This window comes from Microcaecilia unicolor, chromosome 10, assembly GCF_901765095.1.
Source record: "Microcaecilia unicolor chromosome 10, aMicUni1.1, whole genome shotgun sequence".
Classification (NCBI taxonomy): Eukaryota; Metazoa; Chordata; class Amphibia; order Gymnophiona; family Siphonopidae; genus Microcaecilia; species Microcaecilia unicolor.
Genome location: NC_044040.1, coordinates 53,778,544 through 53,797,252, shown reverse-complemented (window position 1 = coordinate 53,797,252; position 18,709 = coordinate 53,778,544). Strand labels below are relative to the sequence as shown.

At 41.5% G+C, this 18,709-nt stretch overlaps 1 protein-coding gene across 1 annotated transcript in view; it reads left to right on the top strand.

Moving 5' to 3' along the window:
* The window catches only part of CFTR (CF transmembrane conductance regulator), a 442,294-nt gene that overhangs the window by 258,704 nt on the left and 164,881 nt on the right, over positions 1–18,709 (top strand). The window contains exon 13 of the mRNA XM_030216424.1: positions 3,487–3,573. Coding sequence (XP_030072284.1) covers positions 3,487–3,573 — 87 coding nt within the window. The remainder of the gene's footprint in view (positions 1–3,486; positions 3,574–18,709) is intronic.

The window sequence follows — 18,709 nt, the reverse complement described above, 5'->3', positions numbered from 1 at the left end:
TACAGATGTCAAAGAGGGGTATCCATGGTCATAAAAAATAGTGCAAACAAATTTTTGATGTCAATAACTCTGGTCCTTTGACATTAGGTTTAGAAGCATCAGTCTACATGACTCCTGCAGCCGCAACAAAAACTTGAGATGCATTGACACTGAGAGTGTCTTGATCACCCTCTAAATTGAGCATTGATAGAGGCCATTGGGACCGGTCATCCAGAAGAAGAGGAATGATTCATCCTTCACTCAAATGGTGCCGAGGGGCAAAGATGCTGGACATCAAGTAGAGGCTAGGGTGCACAAGCATTGGACACATTCGGAGTGCAGTGTGAAAAGCACCACGGCATTGAGATCACTGATGTCCTTGAAGCACCTCTGATACGAGGACCACTCATCCTCCATGGTATCAGAAAGGCATATGAAAGCCTCCATAAAGCTGAGACCTAACTCCCAATTTACCCTAGGTGATTCAGGAGGACATAGCCACTCCAACTTTGCTGACCTTTCCTTTGTTGATGGCAGCCTTCAAGGAACAGCTCCTGCAGAACTTTGAGAAACAGATGGAGAGCTTTCTTTCTCAGCATGAGGCTGCCACTTCATTGACATTAAAGCTGAAGCTCAAAGCAAACCATCCAGTGCTTAAGGCCCATGCACTGCCTTTGGAGGAAGCATTGAAACTGAGGACTTGAAGGGGGTCAAGGTCTATGCCCACCCTATCAGTGTTGATCTCTAGTCCACTGGGAGAGAAAGCTTCCCCAATACAATGGAGGTACCTGGTGCCTTGACACCTTCAGCCCAGGCTTAAGGGGTCATTTGTTTGAGGCTGGCAGAGACATGGATATCTCCTGCTGAGTACTTCTATGAGTCAGAATTGCAACACTTCTGGGGATCTGAAAAAGATCCAGGAGTTTTCTCAGAGGAGGACTCCATTGATCTCCCATCAGATCTCTCCTCACCACATGAGAAATGTAAATCTCCCACAGAGGAGCTCTTGTTCTCTGAGTGTATCAAGGAGTTGGCTAAGGCTGTCTCTTTCTTTAGAGATGGATGAGGAACCTACTGCAGAAACATTGGACATTTTCAAATTCCTTGATCCTCCCTCTAAGGAAATTGTGACAGTGCCTGTTCACAGAATCCTAAAGGAAGTACAGATGAGAATCTAGGAGACCTCTATGCTCTCTATGCTTCTTGTTATTAAGAAGGTTGACTGAGTGTGTATAGTTCAAAAGACTCCAGGATTTGAGAATCTGTAGATTCCTCAGCATTCAGTGATGGCCAAATCTGCTCTCAAAATTTCTAAGAGTACAAAGACTTACTGCTTGGTGCCCCTGGGGATAAAGGCTAGGACCTTGGAGTATTTTGGGAAGATATTCTTTCAGAATGTTATGCTCACCTCTAGCATAGCACCCTTAATGAGCATGCACACAGTATAGCAGAGTTTGCTATCACTCTCCTCCTGGTGAAGGCCAATGAAATTGGTAAGCTAGTAACCTGGGGAAAGAAATGTGGAAAATACATGGTCTATGCAAATTATGATGTTTTCAATACCATATCAAGAGCCTTCATACTGGAGGTTGGTGCCCACAGAATTGCAAACCTCAAACCAGAAGCGCAGGAGAAGCTTGCTGATGTTCCATGATATGATGGGAATCTCTTTGGAGATAAGGTGCAAAAAGCTACTTCCCTCATTAGGTAGCACTCAGACACTCTTAAGTCCCTCTCTAGGACTATTTCTGACCCAGCCTCCTCTTACAGGTAGTTTTGTAGCGGGTTACAATGGAGGCCCTACAGGTGTAAGTATCCTCTTTCCTTTTGTTGTTCCCAAGTGACTCAGGGACCTTGCTCTCACACAAGACAGCCAAGGGCCTAAAATCTTCAGCTAGCTCCACAGTCAAAATGGATGAGGTTTTGACCATCTCCAACTGAGTATAATCACAATCCCCTTAACTATCCAGGATGACATTCTGGTAGGAAGGAGGCCGGAATTTGTTTGCAGTAAGATGGCCTCTTGTAACATCAGACTGGTGGTTTCTGAGAATTGTCCAGGAAGGTTACTATCTGCAGTTAGAAAACATTACAAAATTTGTAAACTATATTCATACCTGTTTGTATGTATGGCTAAGTTATTACTTTTACCTGTATAATGTTCTCTGTTTAATTGCATAGTCCTCTGCCTTGAATTTTACAGTTAATTCTATTCTATTTGTGTCTTTTATACTGCATATCTTTCCATTAGGATTCCAAAGAAGCTCTCTACAAAAGAGAGATACATATCTAATTTATACTATATACTGAAGAGCCAACAATCTAATTAATTGTTATACAAATAAGTCTTCAGAAATTTCCTAAAAAGAAAATATGATGGTGCTTGTTTAAGAACAAAATCATTGCCATACTGGGACAGACCAAAGTTCCATCAAGCCCAGTATCCTGTTTCAAACAGTGGCCAATTCAGGTCACAAGGCAGTGTATTCCAGAGTCTTGCCCCCTGAAACGGGAAAGAGCTTTCACAAATGGACTTAAAGTGCAAGTTTTTTACTATGGGATAACCCTAAAGAAAAGTCCTAGAAAAACAGTGTCTTCTCACTTGTGTGGATAGTACAAGCAGTTCTCCAATACTATCTGAATTCAGACCATAAATAGATTTGTATATCAGACAAATAATTTTAAACTGGATATGTTGTTGGACTGTCAGCCAATGAAGTTCGCTCAAAATAGAACACTATCAAAATCTAGTTAAGTGGAATATAAATGCCAAAATTAAATTCCTCTAAATTGCCTCCTGAGATTATCAAACTCAAGCTGTCAGCATCAGGAATTACTTACAGGCCAAGGTGATCGAACCTGTTCCATCACAGGAAAGAGGGAAAGAATTTTTTTTATAACTACTTCCTGATCACAAATACGACAGACTTAAGGGTTCTGAACAAGTATCTGGTCAAACAAAAATGCAGGATGGTTTCCTTATATGCCCTCATTCCTATTTTAAAAATGGGGATTGGTTATGCTTTCTAGACTTGAAGGATGCTTATGCACATATACAGATACATCAAGGTCACAGTAGGTATCTGAGATTCATGGATACGCTTGGATTTTTTGTATTGTTTGAGAAGCCTAGCACTCCCTTAAGTGCTTAACTAACATTTTCCCAGAGCGGTTCCCAAATTCCAAAAATTTATGCTTTAATTTTCTATACATTAAACATGATGTGGAAGTTCAAAGAGGTGAGCTGCTGTGAGCTGATGGACATGATAAATCATTAGAGTCAAAAATTGTCTAACTTGCAATAAGATATTATGCAAGAGATACATTGTAACTGTTGACAAAAGTCACCTGGAAAATGATTATATTATATCTTTGAGGTTGAGATTAATAATTAAACTCTTTCAGTGACAACAGCAGGGTTTCAACATCTTTCATTGTTAGTGCAGTGACGTAAAGTGGAATTGCGTGTTTATAAAATTTTATTATATTTCCTTTTTTTCTATTTAGAGCAATATACAAAGATGCAGATGTGTACCTGTTGGATTCTCCTTTTAGCTATTTAGACCTGTTCACGGAAAAGGAAATATTTGAAGGGTATGTACTAACAAATACAATATTTCACGTTATCTCTGTAAATTGAATGTCCTGGCTGTCATAAATTCCTATGTAACCTTGAGTTTTTAGTGCTTGGCAGAGCTATGTTTTAACAAAACTATGCATAATGAGATTCCTTCAGCTCTGTAGTGCTGCAAAAGTACAAGAGTTTACTCCTCCTTTTTTGCCACACTGCAAACCCAATATTAATCCTCACTAAAATTGTGCTGGTCCTTAAAATCTGTACATATTGTGCAAAACACAGATTGGGAAGAAAAAAGACCTCAGAACTTTACCATGGAGATACTTCACTCTTGCTCTCGCTGGCAACCCTTAGCAGTAGTCTGGTGGTACTACAACTAGGGGTTGCATTTCTGTATAAGGGCAGTAGATGCCCTTAGAAACGTGAACCATAGTGGTGTCAGTGCCTTCATTTAGAATAAGGTAGGCCCAGAGGAGCTGGGGGGGGGGGGGGGGGGGGTTGAGAGACTGGGGCACCTGGGTTACTGCTTGGGGGAGCTTCACTTGATAGAGGCAAAACTGAGGGTAGAGTGGTTGGCCACAAGGGGGACCTTTTTGGTGAGGGGGTTCTGGTTGGGCAGGACAAGGAAGGTGTTCTTGTTTGGGAGGCAGCCCAAGAAAGACTTAAAGCCTGGGAGTTTGCTTCAGCCGCTAACTATTGGGGATGGGTGCTGGCCTCTTTGACAAGTGGCCCAGGAGCATTGGACTGTGGCTTGATGGCCTGATGTTCCCAGGCTATAAAATTTACCAGCTATTTCGCAGCTTGTGGTGAGCACCCGGTGCACACCTCAAGTACTACTACTACTATTTAGCATTTTTATAGCGCTACAAGGCGTACACAGCGCTGCACAAACATAGAAGAAAGACAGTCCCTGCTCAAGGAGCTTACAATCTAATAGACAAAAATAAAGTAATCAAATCAATTAATGTGTACAGGAAGGAGAAGAGGAGGGTAGGTGGAGGCGAGTCAGGGTCAATGAGCTTCAGGCCTTAGTAGTGGATGCACCTTATACTAAGTTTCATCACAACAGAGTAGTCCTCCGCACTCACACTAAGTTCCTGCTGGAAGTGGTATTGGAGTTCCATCTGAACCAGTCAATTGTCTTGCCAACATTCTTTCCCTGACCTCATGCCCATCCTGACGAAAGCAGCTTGCAAACCTTGTACATAGTATTTACATAGTAATGAACTGCTTTACATTCATTTGCATACTTTGCATTTTCTTACTATGAAATGCAGAGTGACCAAATTATTTATTTATTTCTATGTTAGGGGCACTGTAACCAGCATCAATGCCCTTTTGCTCACAGTTCTTTTATCAATAAATATTTTTATTGATTTTAAAATTACAAAAAAAAAAATGCATTCAATATAAACTGGAAAAAATCAATACAGCATAAAATTACAAAAACAAAAATGCAGTATAAACAGGAAAAAATCAATATAGCATAGAATACCAGGATACAATGCATATTGCAGGATTATAAAGACACTTTAATATAACCTCCCAGAAACAACCTCAACCCTACCCTCTCCCTCTCCACTGAACTCAAACTAATCCTAATATAGGTACACTGCCAATGGTTCCTTCAGGCTGCGCTCAAACCATCTAATCAACCCTTTCCAAGTCACCTACCCTCCTTAAATATAATGCTCACATGGGTCCATTCCTCATCCTTTGGATCATAACTTTTATCAGTAACTCTCCATTTCTGCCACTGTCTGTAAATGCAAAATTCAATCTTCTAAGGTTGGTCTGATAGCTTGTTTCCAATGGGCCTCAATCTCAGATTTAGCAGAGGAAAAGCAAGCACATTCTGTGCAACCCACAGTGCCACTTTTGTCCTCGTGCAATTCCCATTCCCAGCAAGCATAATTTAAGATAACTCAAATGGTAGGCAATCCCATCCCTAAGGACATGCATCGAACCACTGTTTCCAAGAATTCCTGTATCTTCTCTCAGGTCCACCACATATTTATTTATAAAAATGTATGTACCCTCTCCTTGGCATTGGAAAATGCCAATAAAGATGGTGAACAATCATAAAACATTAAAAATTCCAGATAAAATTTGCCTCTCTCTGTGCCTTAGCACCAGCATAGGTCAGTAGCACTTGCTGGGTACGTAGTTTTAGTTTGTCAGGTATAAGATATCAATGAGAAAAAACTTTGTAGGCATTTTTTTTAAATATGCATTTCTTTAACTGTAGTTTTCCACACTTCTATAGTCAATTCCTCACCCAAATCCATCTCTCACTTGCACATGAACTTACATCATTTAAACTCTTTCCCCCTTAAATGTTAAATGGTGTTTTTAACCTCCCCATGGCTAACCACAAGTTTTCTAAATGTTCTACCTCATTATGATCCTCCCTCAGCCAACCCTGAGTCATTATGTAGTATTTGATCTGTCAGTAAGAGAAAAATACAGGGCCTCCAAATTGAATTGTCCCCTTAGTTCATCGAATGTAAGCAATTACCCCACATCCAAAAGCTGTCAAAAGCAAGTGAGGCTCCTTGCTTCCCACCTAGCAGAGGCTCCCCTACCTTGATCCCCACAGAATATGGGACTTTATTGAATGGGTGCTAAAAATGAAACTTTATTTTCCTGCCCATCTTGTGCCCTTACTGAGCTCCAGACACTTAAAAGGTGATTCAAGGGTTGAAAATGGGTGCCTGCTTCTCTTAGGAGGCATTGAAATCCACAACAAATGTTATATTGTAAATGTTATATTGTAAAATGTGAAAACTCTTTTGTTCCAATACGGCAGCTATCTTGTCAGGACTCACTTCCTAGTCCAAAAGCTGCTGCAAGTGAAAAGCCCAATAATTCCGAAGAATATTGGGAATTGCTCTTCCGGCCAACTCAGCACAATGCTAGATTAAGTCTTTAGACGTGTGGAGCTTTACCACCCCAAATAAATCACATTAAATCTCACTGGAGGGTAAGATGATGCTGACGCAGGACCCGTATGAGTAATGTCTGGAAGAGATAAAGTAAGTGTGGGAGAGTATTTATTTTTTTGCCTGCTATATTGCCCCATCATGACAACCAAAGCCCCTTCCACCAGACCAGATCAGATCTAATTGTTAAATTAGGCGCTAATGGACATCATCCGTAGTTGGCTATGATTAGAGTTAATTCTATAAACTTAGCACATAATTTCTTTAGTCCCTTTATATAATATATAAACCAATTTGATTGTAATCACAGAAAGGTAGTATATCAAATCCCATCCTCTTTCCTTTCTTTCTTTAGTGCACAAGTGCTAGTGTATGTGGAAGTAGCATGGGTGGTTCAGGCCTATGCCTAGCATTTACATGCTAAAGTTATAGAATACCGTCAGTCACGCACCTAACTGATAGCAGTTGGGCATGAGCATTTACACCAACCATTGAGATAGCATAAGTGCTGAAGCCTAAAGTCAGGTGCATAATTGCAGACTTACGCTAGCATTATATAATGGCAATTACACACATAATTGGCATTATAGAATTTGAGCTTAGTGCATACACTTTAGGCACCTAATATTAGGTGACCTTTTGAGAATTAATCCAAGGGGCTCATTTTCAAAAGAGATAAACATCCAAAAAGTGTCATAAAGCAGCATTTGGACAAATTTCTTCTCAAAATATACAAATCTCTATTTTTGAAACCTATTTTGCCTACATTTATCTATGCAATTCATCTGCAGTGCATCCACACCACAAGGGGACATGCCAGGGGGTGGGCAGGTTTTGGGAGTTCCTAACTCTTGGATGTTTTATACCCACAATGGGACAAAATGAAAACATCTAGGGCTAAAACTTCCATGTTTTGATCTCACCAATTTGTTTCATTTATTTGAAGGCTTGAATAAACATGTGGATAAATTAGTGTGTCTAGATTTTCAGAAAGCTTTTGACAAAAGTTCCTCATGAGAGACTCCTGAGAAAACTAAAAAGTTATGACATAGGAGGCAATGTCCTTCTGTGGATTAGGAATTGTTTTTTGGACAGAAAACAGAGGGTAGGGTTAAATGGCCATTTTTCTTAATGGAGGAGTAACATAGTAGATGACGGCAGAAAAAGACCTGCACGGTCCATCCAGTCTGCCCAACAAGATAAACTCATATATGCTACTTTTTGTGTATACCTTACCTTGATTTGTATCTGTCATTTTCAGGGCACAGACCGTATAAGTCTGCCCAGCACTATCCCTGCCTCCCAACCACCGGCTCTGGCACAGACCGTATAAGTCTGCCCAGCACTATCCCCGCCTCCCAACCAGTCCCCCCTCCCACCACCGGCTCTGCCACCCAATCTCGGCTAAGCTTCTGAGGATCCATTCCCTCGGAACAGGATTCCTTTATGTTTATCCCACACATGTTTGAATTCCGTTACCATTTTCCTCTCCACCACCTCCCGTGGGAGAGCATTCCAAGCATCCACCACTCTCTCCACGAAAAAATACTTTCTGACATTTTTCTTGAGTCTGCCCCCCCTTCAATCTCATATCATGCCCTCTAGTTCTACATCTCCGGAAAAGGGCCTCCTCCAACGGCCCTGAACTACCTGACCGAGGCAATGGGCCCCCCAGTCTGGCATCTGTGGTGAGAAGAATCCATTCCGGAGGATCCAAGCGCTTGCCCTTCTCCAGATTCGGCGTGTGGGGCTACCACTGAAGGCTGAGGCGGGAAGCCGCCAGCAAAGCGAGCCTCTCTTCCAAGTCTTGTGTCTGAGGAGACCAGCGATCCAGAAGTGACAACTGTAACTGCTGCATTTGAGCCCTGGCCCAAGGGACTACCTCTATCGATGACGCCATGAGTTCCAGAACCTGCAGATAAGAACGAACCGAAGGAATTCTCTCGGAGCAAAGCTGACGAATTAGGGCCTGTATCTTGGCAATCCGAGTTGAAGGTAGGAACACCAGCCCCTTCGACGTGTCGAACTGGACCCCTAGATAACTCCAGGGACTGCGACAGGACGAGGTGACTCTTGTCCATGTCCACCACCCAGCTGAGCGACTCCAAGAAACTCACTACTTGCAAGGTCGCCTCTGCACTCTCCTGCCTTGACTTGGCTCGAATCAGCCAATTGTCGAGATACGGATGGACCAAGATACCTTGCTTTCTCAACGCCGGGTGAATAGTGGAGTGTCTCAGGGATCTGTCTTGGGACCTGTGCTGTTTAACATATTTATAAATAATCTGGAAATAAGAAGATGAGTGCGATGATTAAATTTGCAGATGACACAAGATTATTGGAAGTTGTCAAAAGTAAACAAATATGGACAGTGGAAAATTGCAGGAAGATTCTAGGAAATTGGAAAAGTGGGCATCCAAATGGAAGATGAAATTTAATGTGGATGATTGCAAAGTAATGCACATTGGGAAGAATAATCCAAATCATAATACCTAATGCTATGGTCCACCTTAGGAGTCGGCACCTAAGAAAAAGATCTAGGTGTCATTGTAGACAATAAGCTGACGTCTTCTGCCCAATGTGCAGCAGTGGCCAAAAAAGCAAACAGGATGCTAGGAATTATTAGGAAAGGGATAAAAAATAAGACCAAGAATATTTTAATGCCTCTGTATTGCTCCATGGTATGACCTCACCTTGAGTACTGTATTCAGTTCTGGTCGCCGTATCTCAAAAAAGATATAGTGGAATTAGAAAAGGTTCAAAGAAGAGCAATCAAAATGATAAAGGGAATGGAACTCCTCCCATATGAGGAAAGCCTAAAGAGGTTAGGGCTCTTCTGCTTGGAATAGAGACGTCTGAGGGGGGATATGATTGAAGTGTACAAAATCCTGAGTGGAGTAGAACGGGTAAAAGTGAATCGATTTTTCACATTTTCAAAAGTATAAAGACCAGGGGGCACTCAATGAAATTACATGGCAATACTTTCAAAACAAATAGTAGGAAATATTTTTTCACTCAAAGAATAGTTAAGCTCTGGAACTCGTTGCCAGAGGATGTGGTAACAGTGGTTAGCTTATTTGGGTTTTAAAAAGTTTTGAAAACGTTCCTGGAGGAAAATTCCATAGTCAGTTATTCAGATGGACATGGGGGAAGCCACTACTTGTCCTGGGATTGGTAACATGAAATGTTGCTACTAATTGGGTTTCTGCCAGATACTTGTGACCTGGCTTGGCCACTGTTGGAAACAGGTTATTGGGCTAGATGGACTATTGGTCTGACCTATTATGGCTATTCGTATGTTCAGCTACATCAAACTTTAGGAGAACAGATGAAATCCTCTGTCTTAGTACTACTACTACTACTACTACTTGACATTTCTAAAGCGCTACTAGGGTTACGCAGCGCTGTACAATTTAACATAGAAGGACAGTCCCTGCTCAAAGGAGCTTACAATCTAAAGGACAAATGTACAATCAGTCAAATAGGGGCAGTCTAGATTTCCTGAAAGGTATAAAGGTTAGGTGCTGAAAGCAACATTGAAGAGGTGGGCTTTGAGCAAGGATTTGAAGATGGGTAGGGAAGGGGCTTGGCGTAAGGGCTCAGGAAGTTTATTCCAAGCATAGGGTGATGCGAGGCAGAATGAGCGGAGCCTGGAGTTGGCGGTAGTGGAGAAGGGTACTGAGAGGAGGGATTTGTCCTGTGAGCGGAGGTTACGGGCGGGAACGTAAGGGGAAATGAGGGTAGAGAGATAATGAGGGGCTGCAGACTGAGTGCATTTGTAGGTAAGAAGGAGAAGCTTGAACTGTATGCGGTATCTGATTGGAAGCCAGTGAAGTGACCTGAGAAGAGGGGTGATATGAGTATATCGGTTCAGGTGGAATATAAGACGTGCAGCAGAGTTCTGAACAGATTGAAGGGGGGATAGATGGCTAAGTGGGAGTAAAAATGTTACTCTGGAGACTAATGTTAGAAGTAAGGATTCTGTGCTATGCATTGGTCTAAAACCATATTGAGAACTATGCAAGTTTTGAAATGTATCCAGAAAGGTCATAATTTGTGATGCTATTAAAGATTGCATCAGTTTAGCCATCCAGAGCATACTTGCTACTGTGCGGAAATTTGAAATGACAGGCAAATTGGCTCCTTCTGACTTTGGGATTGGTGTTAAGATGATATCTCCCAGGTCAGAAGGGAAATGTTCTTTTTTAAATAAGGTGTTCACAAAAACAGTCAGCCAACTAACTACTTCCTTAAGGATACTTTTTAGCAAGTACGAAGGAAATTACCTAACAAGCAGAATTTGCCTGCTATTGTTTTTAGTTTAGCCAAAACCTCTCTTTTCTGAACTACGTTAAATGAAGACCAAACCTGATCAACAAAGGTGTTATTCTTATGATCCCCATTAACCCCTATTATTATAGTTGAATGATCCAAACCTAAATCATATAGAGTTTACCTTATTTTCTCAACCTTATGCACAAAATAACTTGTCAAATCCTCTTGTTAAATTGTACAAAGATTTTGCCATGAGTTTAGCTACTCATTTATTTATCCCAACTGACTTCGTGCTACCCTTCTTGTCCCCATCTATATATCTGCACTTGGCCCCTTAGCAACACAGGAAAGCATTAACATCATATCTATGTTATTTGAATGTTCTATTGCTTACTTATTAGGTGTTTTATTGGTGTTATGCTGACATTGTGTTTATTATATCTATGCTATTTGAAAATTGTTCCATGTTGTCTATTATCGCATTGTTTGTAATGTATTGACATCATGTTTCCAAGTTTGCCTCATTTATTGTATTTATGTTTATATTTGGTCATTTTACTGTTGTTACGATGTTAACAAAATTGTAAGTTTTATGTTAAACTGGACCTGCTACACACCACCTTGGGTGAATCTGTTCATAATGGCGGTTAATAAATCCCAATAGATAAATAAAATATTTTTATGTTTGTATGGCTGATTTTATTCTGCTTGTTGGCAGAGAACAAAATTGTTACCTGTTATTGAGGTTCTCTGTAAACAGTAGGATAAATTAGCCAAACATAGTCTTCCTCTTTCTCTATATGGACCTGATTAGAAAGCTGGTCGATCTTGAGGTCATCAGATGGCATCACCACTAGTGTACTTGAATTTACCTGTTGTCTATGGACAGCCCATGTTACAGGTAAACAACTAAACTTTACTGACTGTGTGATACATTGGCTGTGTCACTGTGTCATTATACTTCAATTAAGTCAATTGTAACTGGGTAATAAGAATAGCATTGTAGTCCAAGCACCCATTATGTGATTCCAGGATAATCACTCTATGGTGAATGCACAGGTACTTCTGAAGAATCAAACTGGCAGCTGGTTCTGTCAGGTAGGCTACAAGTTCTGTAATAACTTGAAATTTTAGTAGAAATCTGATTCCTCATGTAGTTGGGTCTATCCTGGGATAAGCAGCATGGAATCTGTTACTCTTTTGAGATCTTGCCAGGTACTTGTGACCTGGATTGACCACTGTTAGAAATAAGATACTTGGCTTGATGGACCTTCAGTCTGTCCCAGTATGGTAATACTTGTGTTCTTATTTGGCACATTATAGAGGACACATGAATCTGTTTTTGGACAGCAGCCATACTGAGAGCTTTGTACTAAGACATTAGTGACATAGGTACTAGAAGGAGTCAGCCAGGATGGTAGAACTAAAAGGAAGAAGTCATATTGTTAGAAATACTCTTTTGACTGACATCTGGTATATATTTGTAGCAGTGTGGCAATATGGATGGAATTCCTGAGAAAACTGGATGAGCTAGATGGTCTTTTTCTGCAACCATCTATGATGCTACTAGCTAAAGCATCTAGGAATACTGTGTGGATAACAGAATGCTGATCATTGTATTTTCACTGTTAGTAATACAAAATAATTCTTGCATATTTAATTAATATATTCTTATAATGTGATTACATTCTGTACATCAGGGAACGTGATAGGTACATGCTTTGGAACTTGTACAAGAATGCTTGCAGAGGGACATTGTCACAATGGAATAAAAAAATGCTTGATGTACATCAAAACAGATTTTGTGGGTATGTGTGAAGCAGATAGCAATATGGGATGTGAAATTGCAGCATCCTCACCACAGGCGGACTGACCATTGGAACAATATGCAGTGCCCAAGGGCTCAGAGCAGTAGGGGACCCACTCTCCCTTAGTTTCCATCTAATGCAATTGTTTTGATAGGTGCTTAGGGGCCCATGGCCCTTAATGCCCAAGAGTCCAGAATACTGTCAGTCTACCCCTAATCCTTGCATAATTAAGGGGGGGGGGGGTCATTTTAAGTTATTGCCAATTGAACAAATTTCTACTTAAAGGTCTGTAAATGTTTTTAGTTTGAAAAGGAACAAGAAGAATGGCTCCCAGACTTTTTAATATGTGTAAATATATTTATATCATTAAAGCAGAGGTTTACAATATTTGCAGTTTTCAATCTTAGTCTGGATATTCCAGTTTATGTTTTTCAATTGGATTACTGAATAAAGAATGTAGTGTGCTGTTCCAGGGATAACGGACCAAAGGTATAATTAAACAACAAAGCAAAGACTTCTAGTAAATATTGTCATAGATCAGGTGGGTTGTGCCTTCAGATTCTTAAGAAGTGAAAGTATGTACAGAAACAAAAAACGTTTTTGTTATGCTCTGTGCATTATCAAAAAGATCTATAATTCTTGTAGAAATATAAGAATTAAAAAACAATTATCATTAGAATTGCTATAGATTTTCTCTAAAAAGTTGACTGAAAAAAAGATTTCCTCATTAACATTCAGTTCTGAAAAGCAACTTTCTGTTTAATAGGGTAAATTCTCGGCAAGACTTTATGGAGGTAATTTCATAAGAGGACACCTAAGTGAAATTTGAAAAAAAAAAATCATCTAATGTATACCTATTTTATAAATAGATTATGCTTTCAAAAATGTAATGAGAGGAACTGGGATTTGAAATTGGATTCTAAGCTTTGGAAGGAGATAAATTATTATTTGTGAAGTCGAAGATATTGTGAACAGGAAGATAGTAAATGAATGATGCCTTCCATTATGTAGCTTCCCACTTTTCCAGAACCTGTGGGATAGTTGTGTCCATCAACCAGCAGGTGGAAATAGAGAACTGAAAACTGTGCTGAGACATATCTCTCTTGGTATCCAGTCCAGCTCTTCACTATGTTCTGTCTCCAGCAGGTAGGGGATAGGGGATGGGACTTGATATACCGCATTTCTGTGGTTACAATCAAAGTGGTTTACATATTATATACAGGTACTTATTTTGTTCCTGGGGCAATGGAGGACTAAGTGACTAGCTCAGAAGGAGCTGCAGTGGGAATCAAACCCAGTTCCCCATGATCAAAGTCTGCTGCAGTAACCATCAGCCTCTTGTTCTGAGTACTTTGCTCCTGGTCCAGTTGGTCAACTGGTCCCCAGTTGAGCTTTGTGGGTGGCTTGAGTCTGCAGAGTCATATCTGCACAACAACCTTTAAAAAAAAAAAAGAAAGAAAGAAAGGAGAAGGAAAGATGTTTGCTGGAGAGCGTGGGACAGAATATCAAACCTGAGCCGTTCTCATCTGTGGTAGGACTTGTGGAGACTTTGAGTTTGGGGGGAGCAGCTGGCAATGATAAGTCCAACTAAAGCTTGACTCAGAACTGCTTGGAGGGCTGCAAATTCTACTTGGTAGAGGGGAGGGATCCTGACTCATCGCTTGGGCACGTTGTGGTGCGCTTGTGACAGTTGGGTTGAATGATAACTCCCACAGGGCAGTTAAGTGGTATTCCTGCTGTTGGACCCTCTGGCTGAAATCAGGCCTTGCAGTGCATACAACCTAGGAATCCCATGGGATGTGGAGGAAACGGTCGGAGGCAGCACATCTTTGGATTTGGAGTAGCATATGAATATGCCGGGGTCTTTGGACTCTCAGACAGGGCTGGTGCCTAGTTTGATGTAGAAGATTGCGGGAATGGACAGCATTTTTTGGGACCAACTGACAGTGAGGAGCAGCCTCTGTCTGGTCAAGCATGGAGCACAGCTATCATTTTACAGCCTCGGGGCACAAAAAAGCATTCAGTAGCATCAGGAACTTTGTTTCCTCCAGAGTTTAGATTGCTCAGACCAGGCCTATTTACTGAAGCAGGGACAGTCAGAGTTGCTGCAAGGTGCTTCAGTTTCTCACCCTGCTGCCCCTACGGCTTCTAAGAGATCTTGTTTAGACCTCCCTTCTTATCTGATGTGGCCTCGGTCTGTTCAGAGGAACCTTCGCTGAAGGAGCCATTAGAGGATGGAGAGCTCCCTCTTGAGGAGGGGGATAATCCAAAAGTTTTGAAGTTGTTTCATATAGTGGAGCTCAGTACTCTTATTTCTGAGGCAGTGGTAGTGCTTTCCATTGAGGAGCCTTCTGCTTTGGAGTCGATTATGAGGGGGTTTAGAAGTCCTAAGGTATTTTCGATGCATTCAGACATTCAGGACCTGATTACAGCAGAATAGGTCTCACTGGATGTGGGGCTGAAGGTGAGAAGAGTCATGGCTCACCTCTGTCCATTAGTTCCAGAGGAGAAAGATAAATTGCAGCTTCCCATGGTGGGCTCCCTTGCTGGTTGAAGAGGGCATTGCTCTAAAAAGACCTAGAGGATAGGAATCTAGAAGGCTCACTGAAACATGCCTTTGAAGTGGCCTCTTTGGGCAACACAAGATGGGCGCCATAACACCCAGCTGGAAGTGGGGTTGGCCTACTTGGCAGATGCTATTTACAGTATGACATGATATGGGTTACAGCCTGCAGTATGTCTTTGGCTGTCATGGCACATCGGCAACTCTGGTTGTTACATTGGGCAGCGGATGCAGTGTCAAAGTCATGTCTAGTTAAACTGCCATTTTGAGGCAAATGGCTATGTGAAGAAGATCTCAGCAACTTGGTGAAAGAATTGGGGGAAACTATGCCACAGAGGTTGCTGGAGGATAAATTGAAAGCCTCTGATCATCTGTCTTTAGGGGTCTTGATCTTGATTTCAAGACAGCAGATGGTACCAGCCTGGTTGTCAGCAATATTGTCAGAAGTCCCACTTTCAGTCACACCAATCTTCCTTTCGTGTGGCTAGAAAGTCCTCCTCTCAGTCAGCTAGAGCACCCAATGCCACCACAGCTTCACAATGATGCAAGTCTGATCCACTCTTCTCTTCCTCTGGTGGGAAGATGTCTTCAGGAGTTTCGGGAGGAGTGGGCCAAAATCACATCAGACCAGTGGATTCTGGATATTCTTACAGACGGTTACAAGTTAGAGTTCTCATGCACGGTTACTCCTTCTTGCAGTCTCCTTGTCGAAAGGAAACCAAGGCTGTTATGATTCATGCCTCCACAGATTTCCTTGTTGGTGCCCCAGGCCAGACAGTGACAAGGCAGATACTCCTACTTCATTGTCCCAAACAGGGAAGGCACCTTTTGTCTAGTCTTAGATCTCAAAGGTCTAAACTACTGCCTCTGAGTGTCCTGCTTTCACATGGAGACACCAAGAGCAGTCATAGCCTCAGTTCAAGTGGGAGAATTTCTCACTGCCCTTGATCTCAAGGAGGCGTATTTGCATATACCCATATGGCTGCTGCATCAGAGGGTTTCTATGTTTTGTGGTGCTGGGCTATCACATCCAGCTAGAAGTTTCAGCTGATAGTGGACTGATGGGGTTCTCTGCTTCTAGACTTGATAGTGATGAAAAGGAATGCCAAAGTGCCCAAGTTCTTCAGCCATTGGAAAGAACCGGGCTCAATGGGGATTGATGCCATACTGCAGCCCTGGCCAGAGACACATGTACTGTATACCTTCCCTCCTTGGTTCATGGTAGGCCACATGTTGAAAAGGATCACATTGCACCAGGGTTAAATAATTCTTGTAGCGCCAAAGTGGCTGCAGAGGCTGTGGTACGTGGACCTGATTCGATTGCTGGACAAGGGTTCTCTCCATCTTCCGCAGGTACACAGTCTATTGAAGCAAGGTCCGGTGCTCATGGAGGATCCATGCCCTTTTGGTCTTGTGATACCTGCTTAGCTGTTTGCCTCCTGTCCTTGAGAGAGGCCAAGAGAAAGAATATCACACACAGAGACAACTGTTAGTTAACTGGCAAAAGCTTTTGGGAAGAGGCTGATGGTGGTCTCCCAGTTAGGGACGTTCACCCAAGCTCTTCAGCCCTCAACTTCCCTTCGGTTCCTTTTATTTGAGTATCTGTCTCATGTGTTCCACATAAATCTGCAATTCAGTTATTGTTCTGTAAGGTAATCAAGCAATAACAGGAAACAGATACTGAGTGAGAAACGGATACTGATTACCTGTCTCATCAGCTTGTAACTTTGGGGTTATCTTTGACACTTCTCTCTTTCTCTACACTTATCCAATAGACTTGGATAAGTGTAGAGAAAATCTGTCATCTCTTTCCCTATAATATCACCAAAATTAGACCTTTCCTTTCTGAGCACACTACCAAAATCCTTATCCGCACTCTTATCACCTCTTGCTTAGACTATTGCAACTTGCTACTCACAGGTCTCCCACTAAGCCATTTCTCTCCCCTTCAATCTGTTTAAAACTCTGCTGCTGATTTATATTCCGCCAGTGTTGCTATGCTCATATTAGCCCTCTCCTCAAGTCACTTCATTGACTCCCTATTCATTTCTGCATACAGTTCGAACTCTTCTTATTGACTTACAAGTACATTCATTCTGCAGCTCCTCAGTACCTCTCCACTTTTATCACTCCCTACACTCTTCTCCAGAAACTGTTCATTGGGTAAATCTCTTTTCCTCTACTGCCAACTCCAGACTCCGTTCCTTTTATCTTGCTGCACCATATGACTGGACTAGACTTCCTTAGCCAATATGTCAAGCTCAATCTCTGCCCATATCCAAATCTAGGCTACAAGCCCACCTTTTTGAGGCTGCTTTTAACTCCTAACCCCTATTCACTTGTACAGTGCCCATTTCTGTTTTATCATTCCCACCTTAGTAATTTTCTTACCCCTTATTTATCCTGTTTGTCTGTCCTGATTAGATTGTAAGCTCTTTCGAGCAGGGATTGTCTCTTCATGTTGAAGAGTACAGCACTGCATACATCTAGTAGAGGTAGTAGTAGTAGTAATATTTCAGTAATTCAAGAATAAGCAAAACTACAATAAGATTTTCAACTTTTTTCCGTGTTCTTGTCCCCGACATCTTCACAGAATATGTTTGTCACATACACAGGTCACAAGTTGCTTAATCTATTCTTTTCTATTTTCTGCTTACATTCTTAACTCTTGATACTCCTCTCTGGATAGGGGGATCCTATTCTCATAAATGTTCTCAGGATCTTCAGCCTCCCCTCTTTGATCCCATAAGGGATCATTAATTTGCCCTAAGTGTGCCAATTCTATCTGAGCAGAGGGTACAATAGATTTTGGTCATAGTTTGCTGTACCATTATATTACATCAGAATTGTTAAGAAAGGCAACCCTGCAATAACTAATTGCATTAATGTAGGTGAAATAGTTTCTTATTCAAACATCTTATCCTCATAAAATACTGCTTCTTTATACATTCAAATTAGGGCTGCATTTCGATTAAAACTTTTAATCATGATTTATTGCATGATTTTAAAAAATGTTATTTTGATTAATCACATGATTAAAGGAATTGTATTTATTTATTTATTTATTTCCCACTGCAGCTCATTGTGACTCTGGGTAAGTCACTTAACCCTCCATTACTCCAGGTACAAAATAAGTTCCTGTATATAATATGTAAACTGCTTTGATTGTAAATACGGAAAGGTGGTATATCAGATCTCATCCCCCTTTCCTTCCCTAAAGGTCTGATAATCTCCCTCACTCCCACCCCCTGATCCAACATCTCTCCCTTTCTCTTCTTTCCCTCCCTCTTCTCTTTTCCCAGATCCATTCTCTTTCTTTCCTGGGGTCCATTCTCTCTCTCTCTCTCTCTCTTTCCTTTCTTTTCCTTCCTCTCTCCCATTGTCCAGCACCTCTCCCTCTCTCCCGCCCCTCCAACTTCATGAGTAGTGACACAAGCTTGGTGGTAAGCAGCACCAAGCTCTTCTCATGGCTTCTGGAGCTCAGTACCTTGGCCATAGCTTCCATCAGTGGCCCCTCTAATTCTGCTCATGGGTCTGCAGAACACTCCTCTCCCCCCACCCAGGG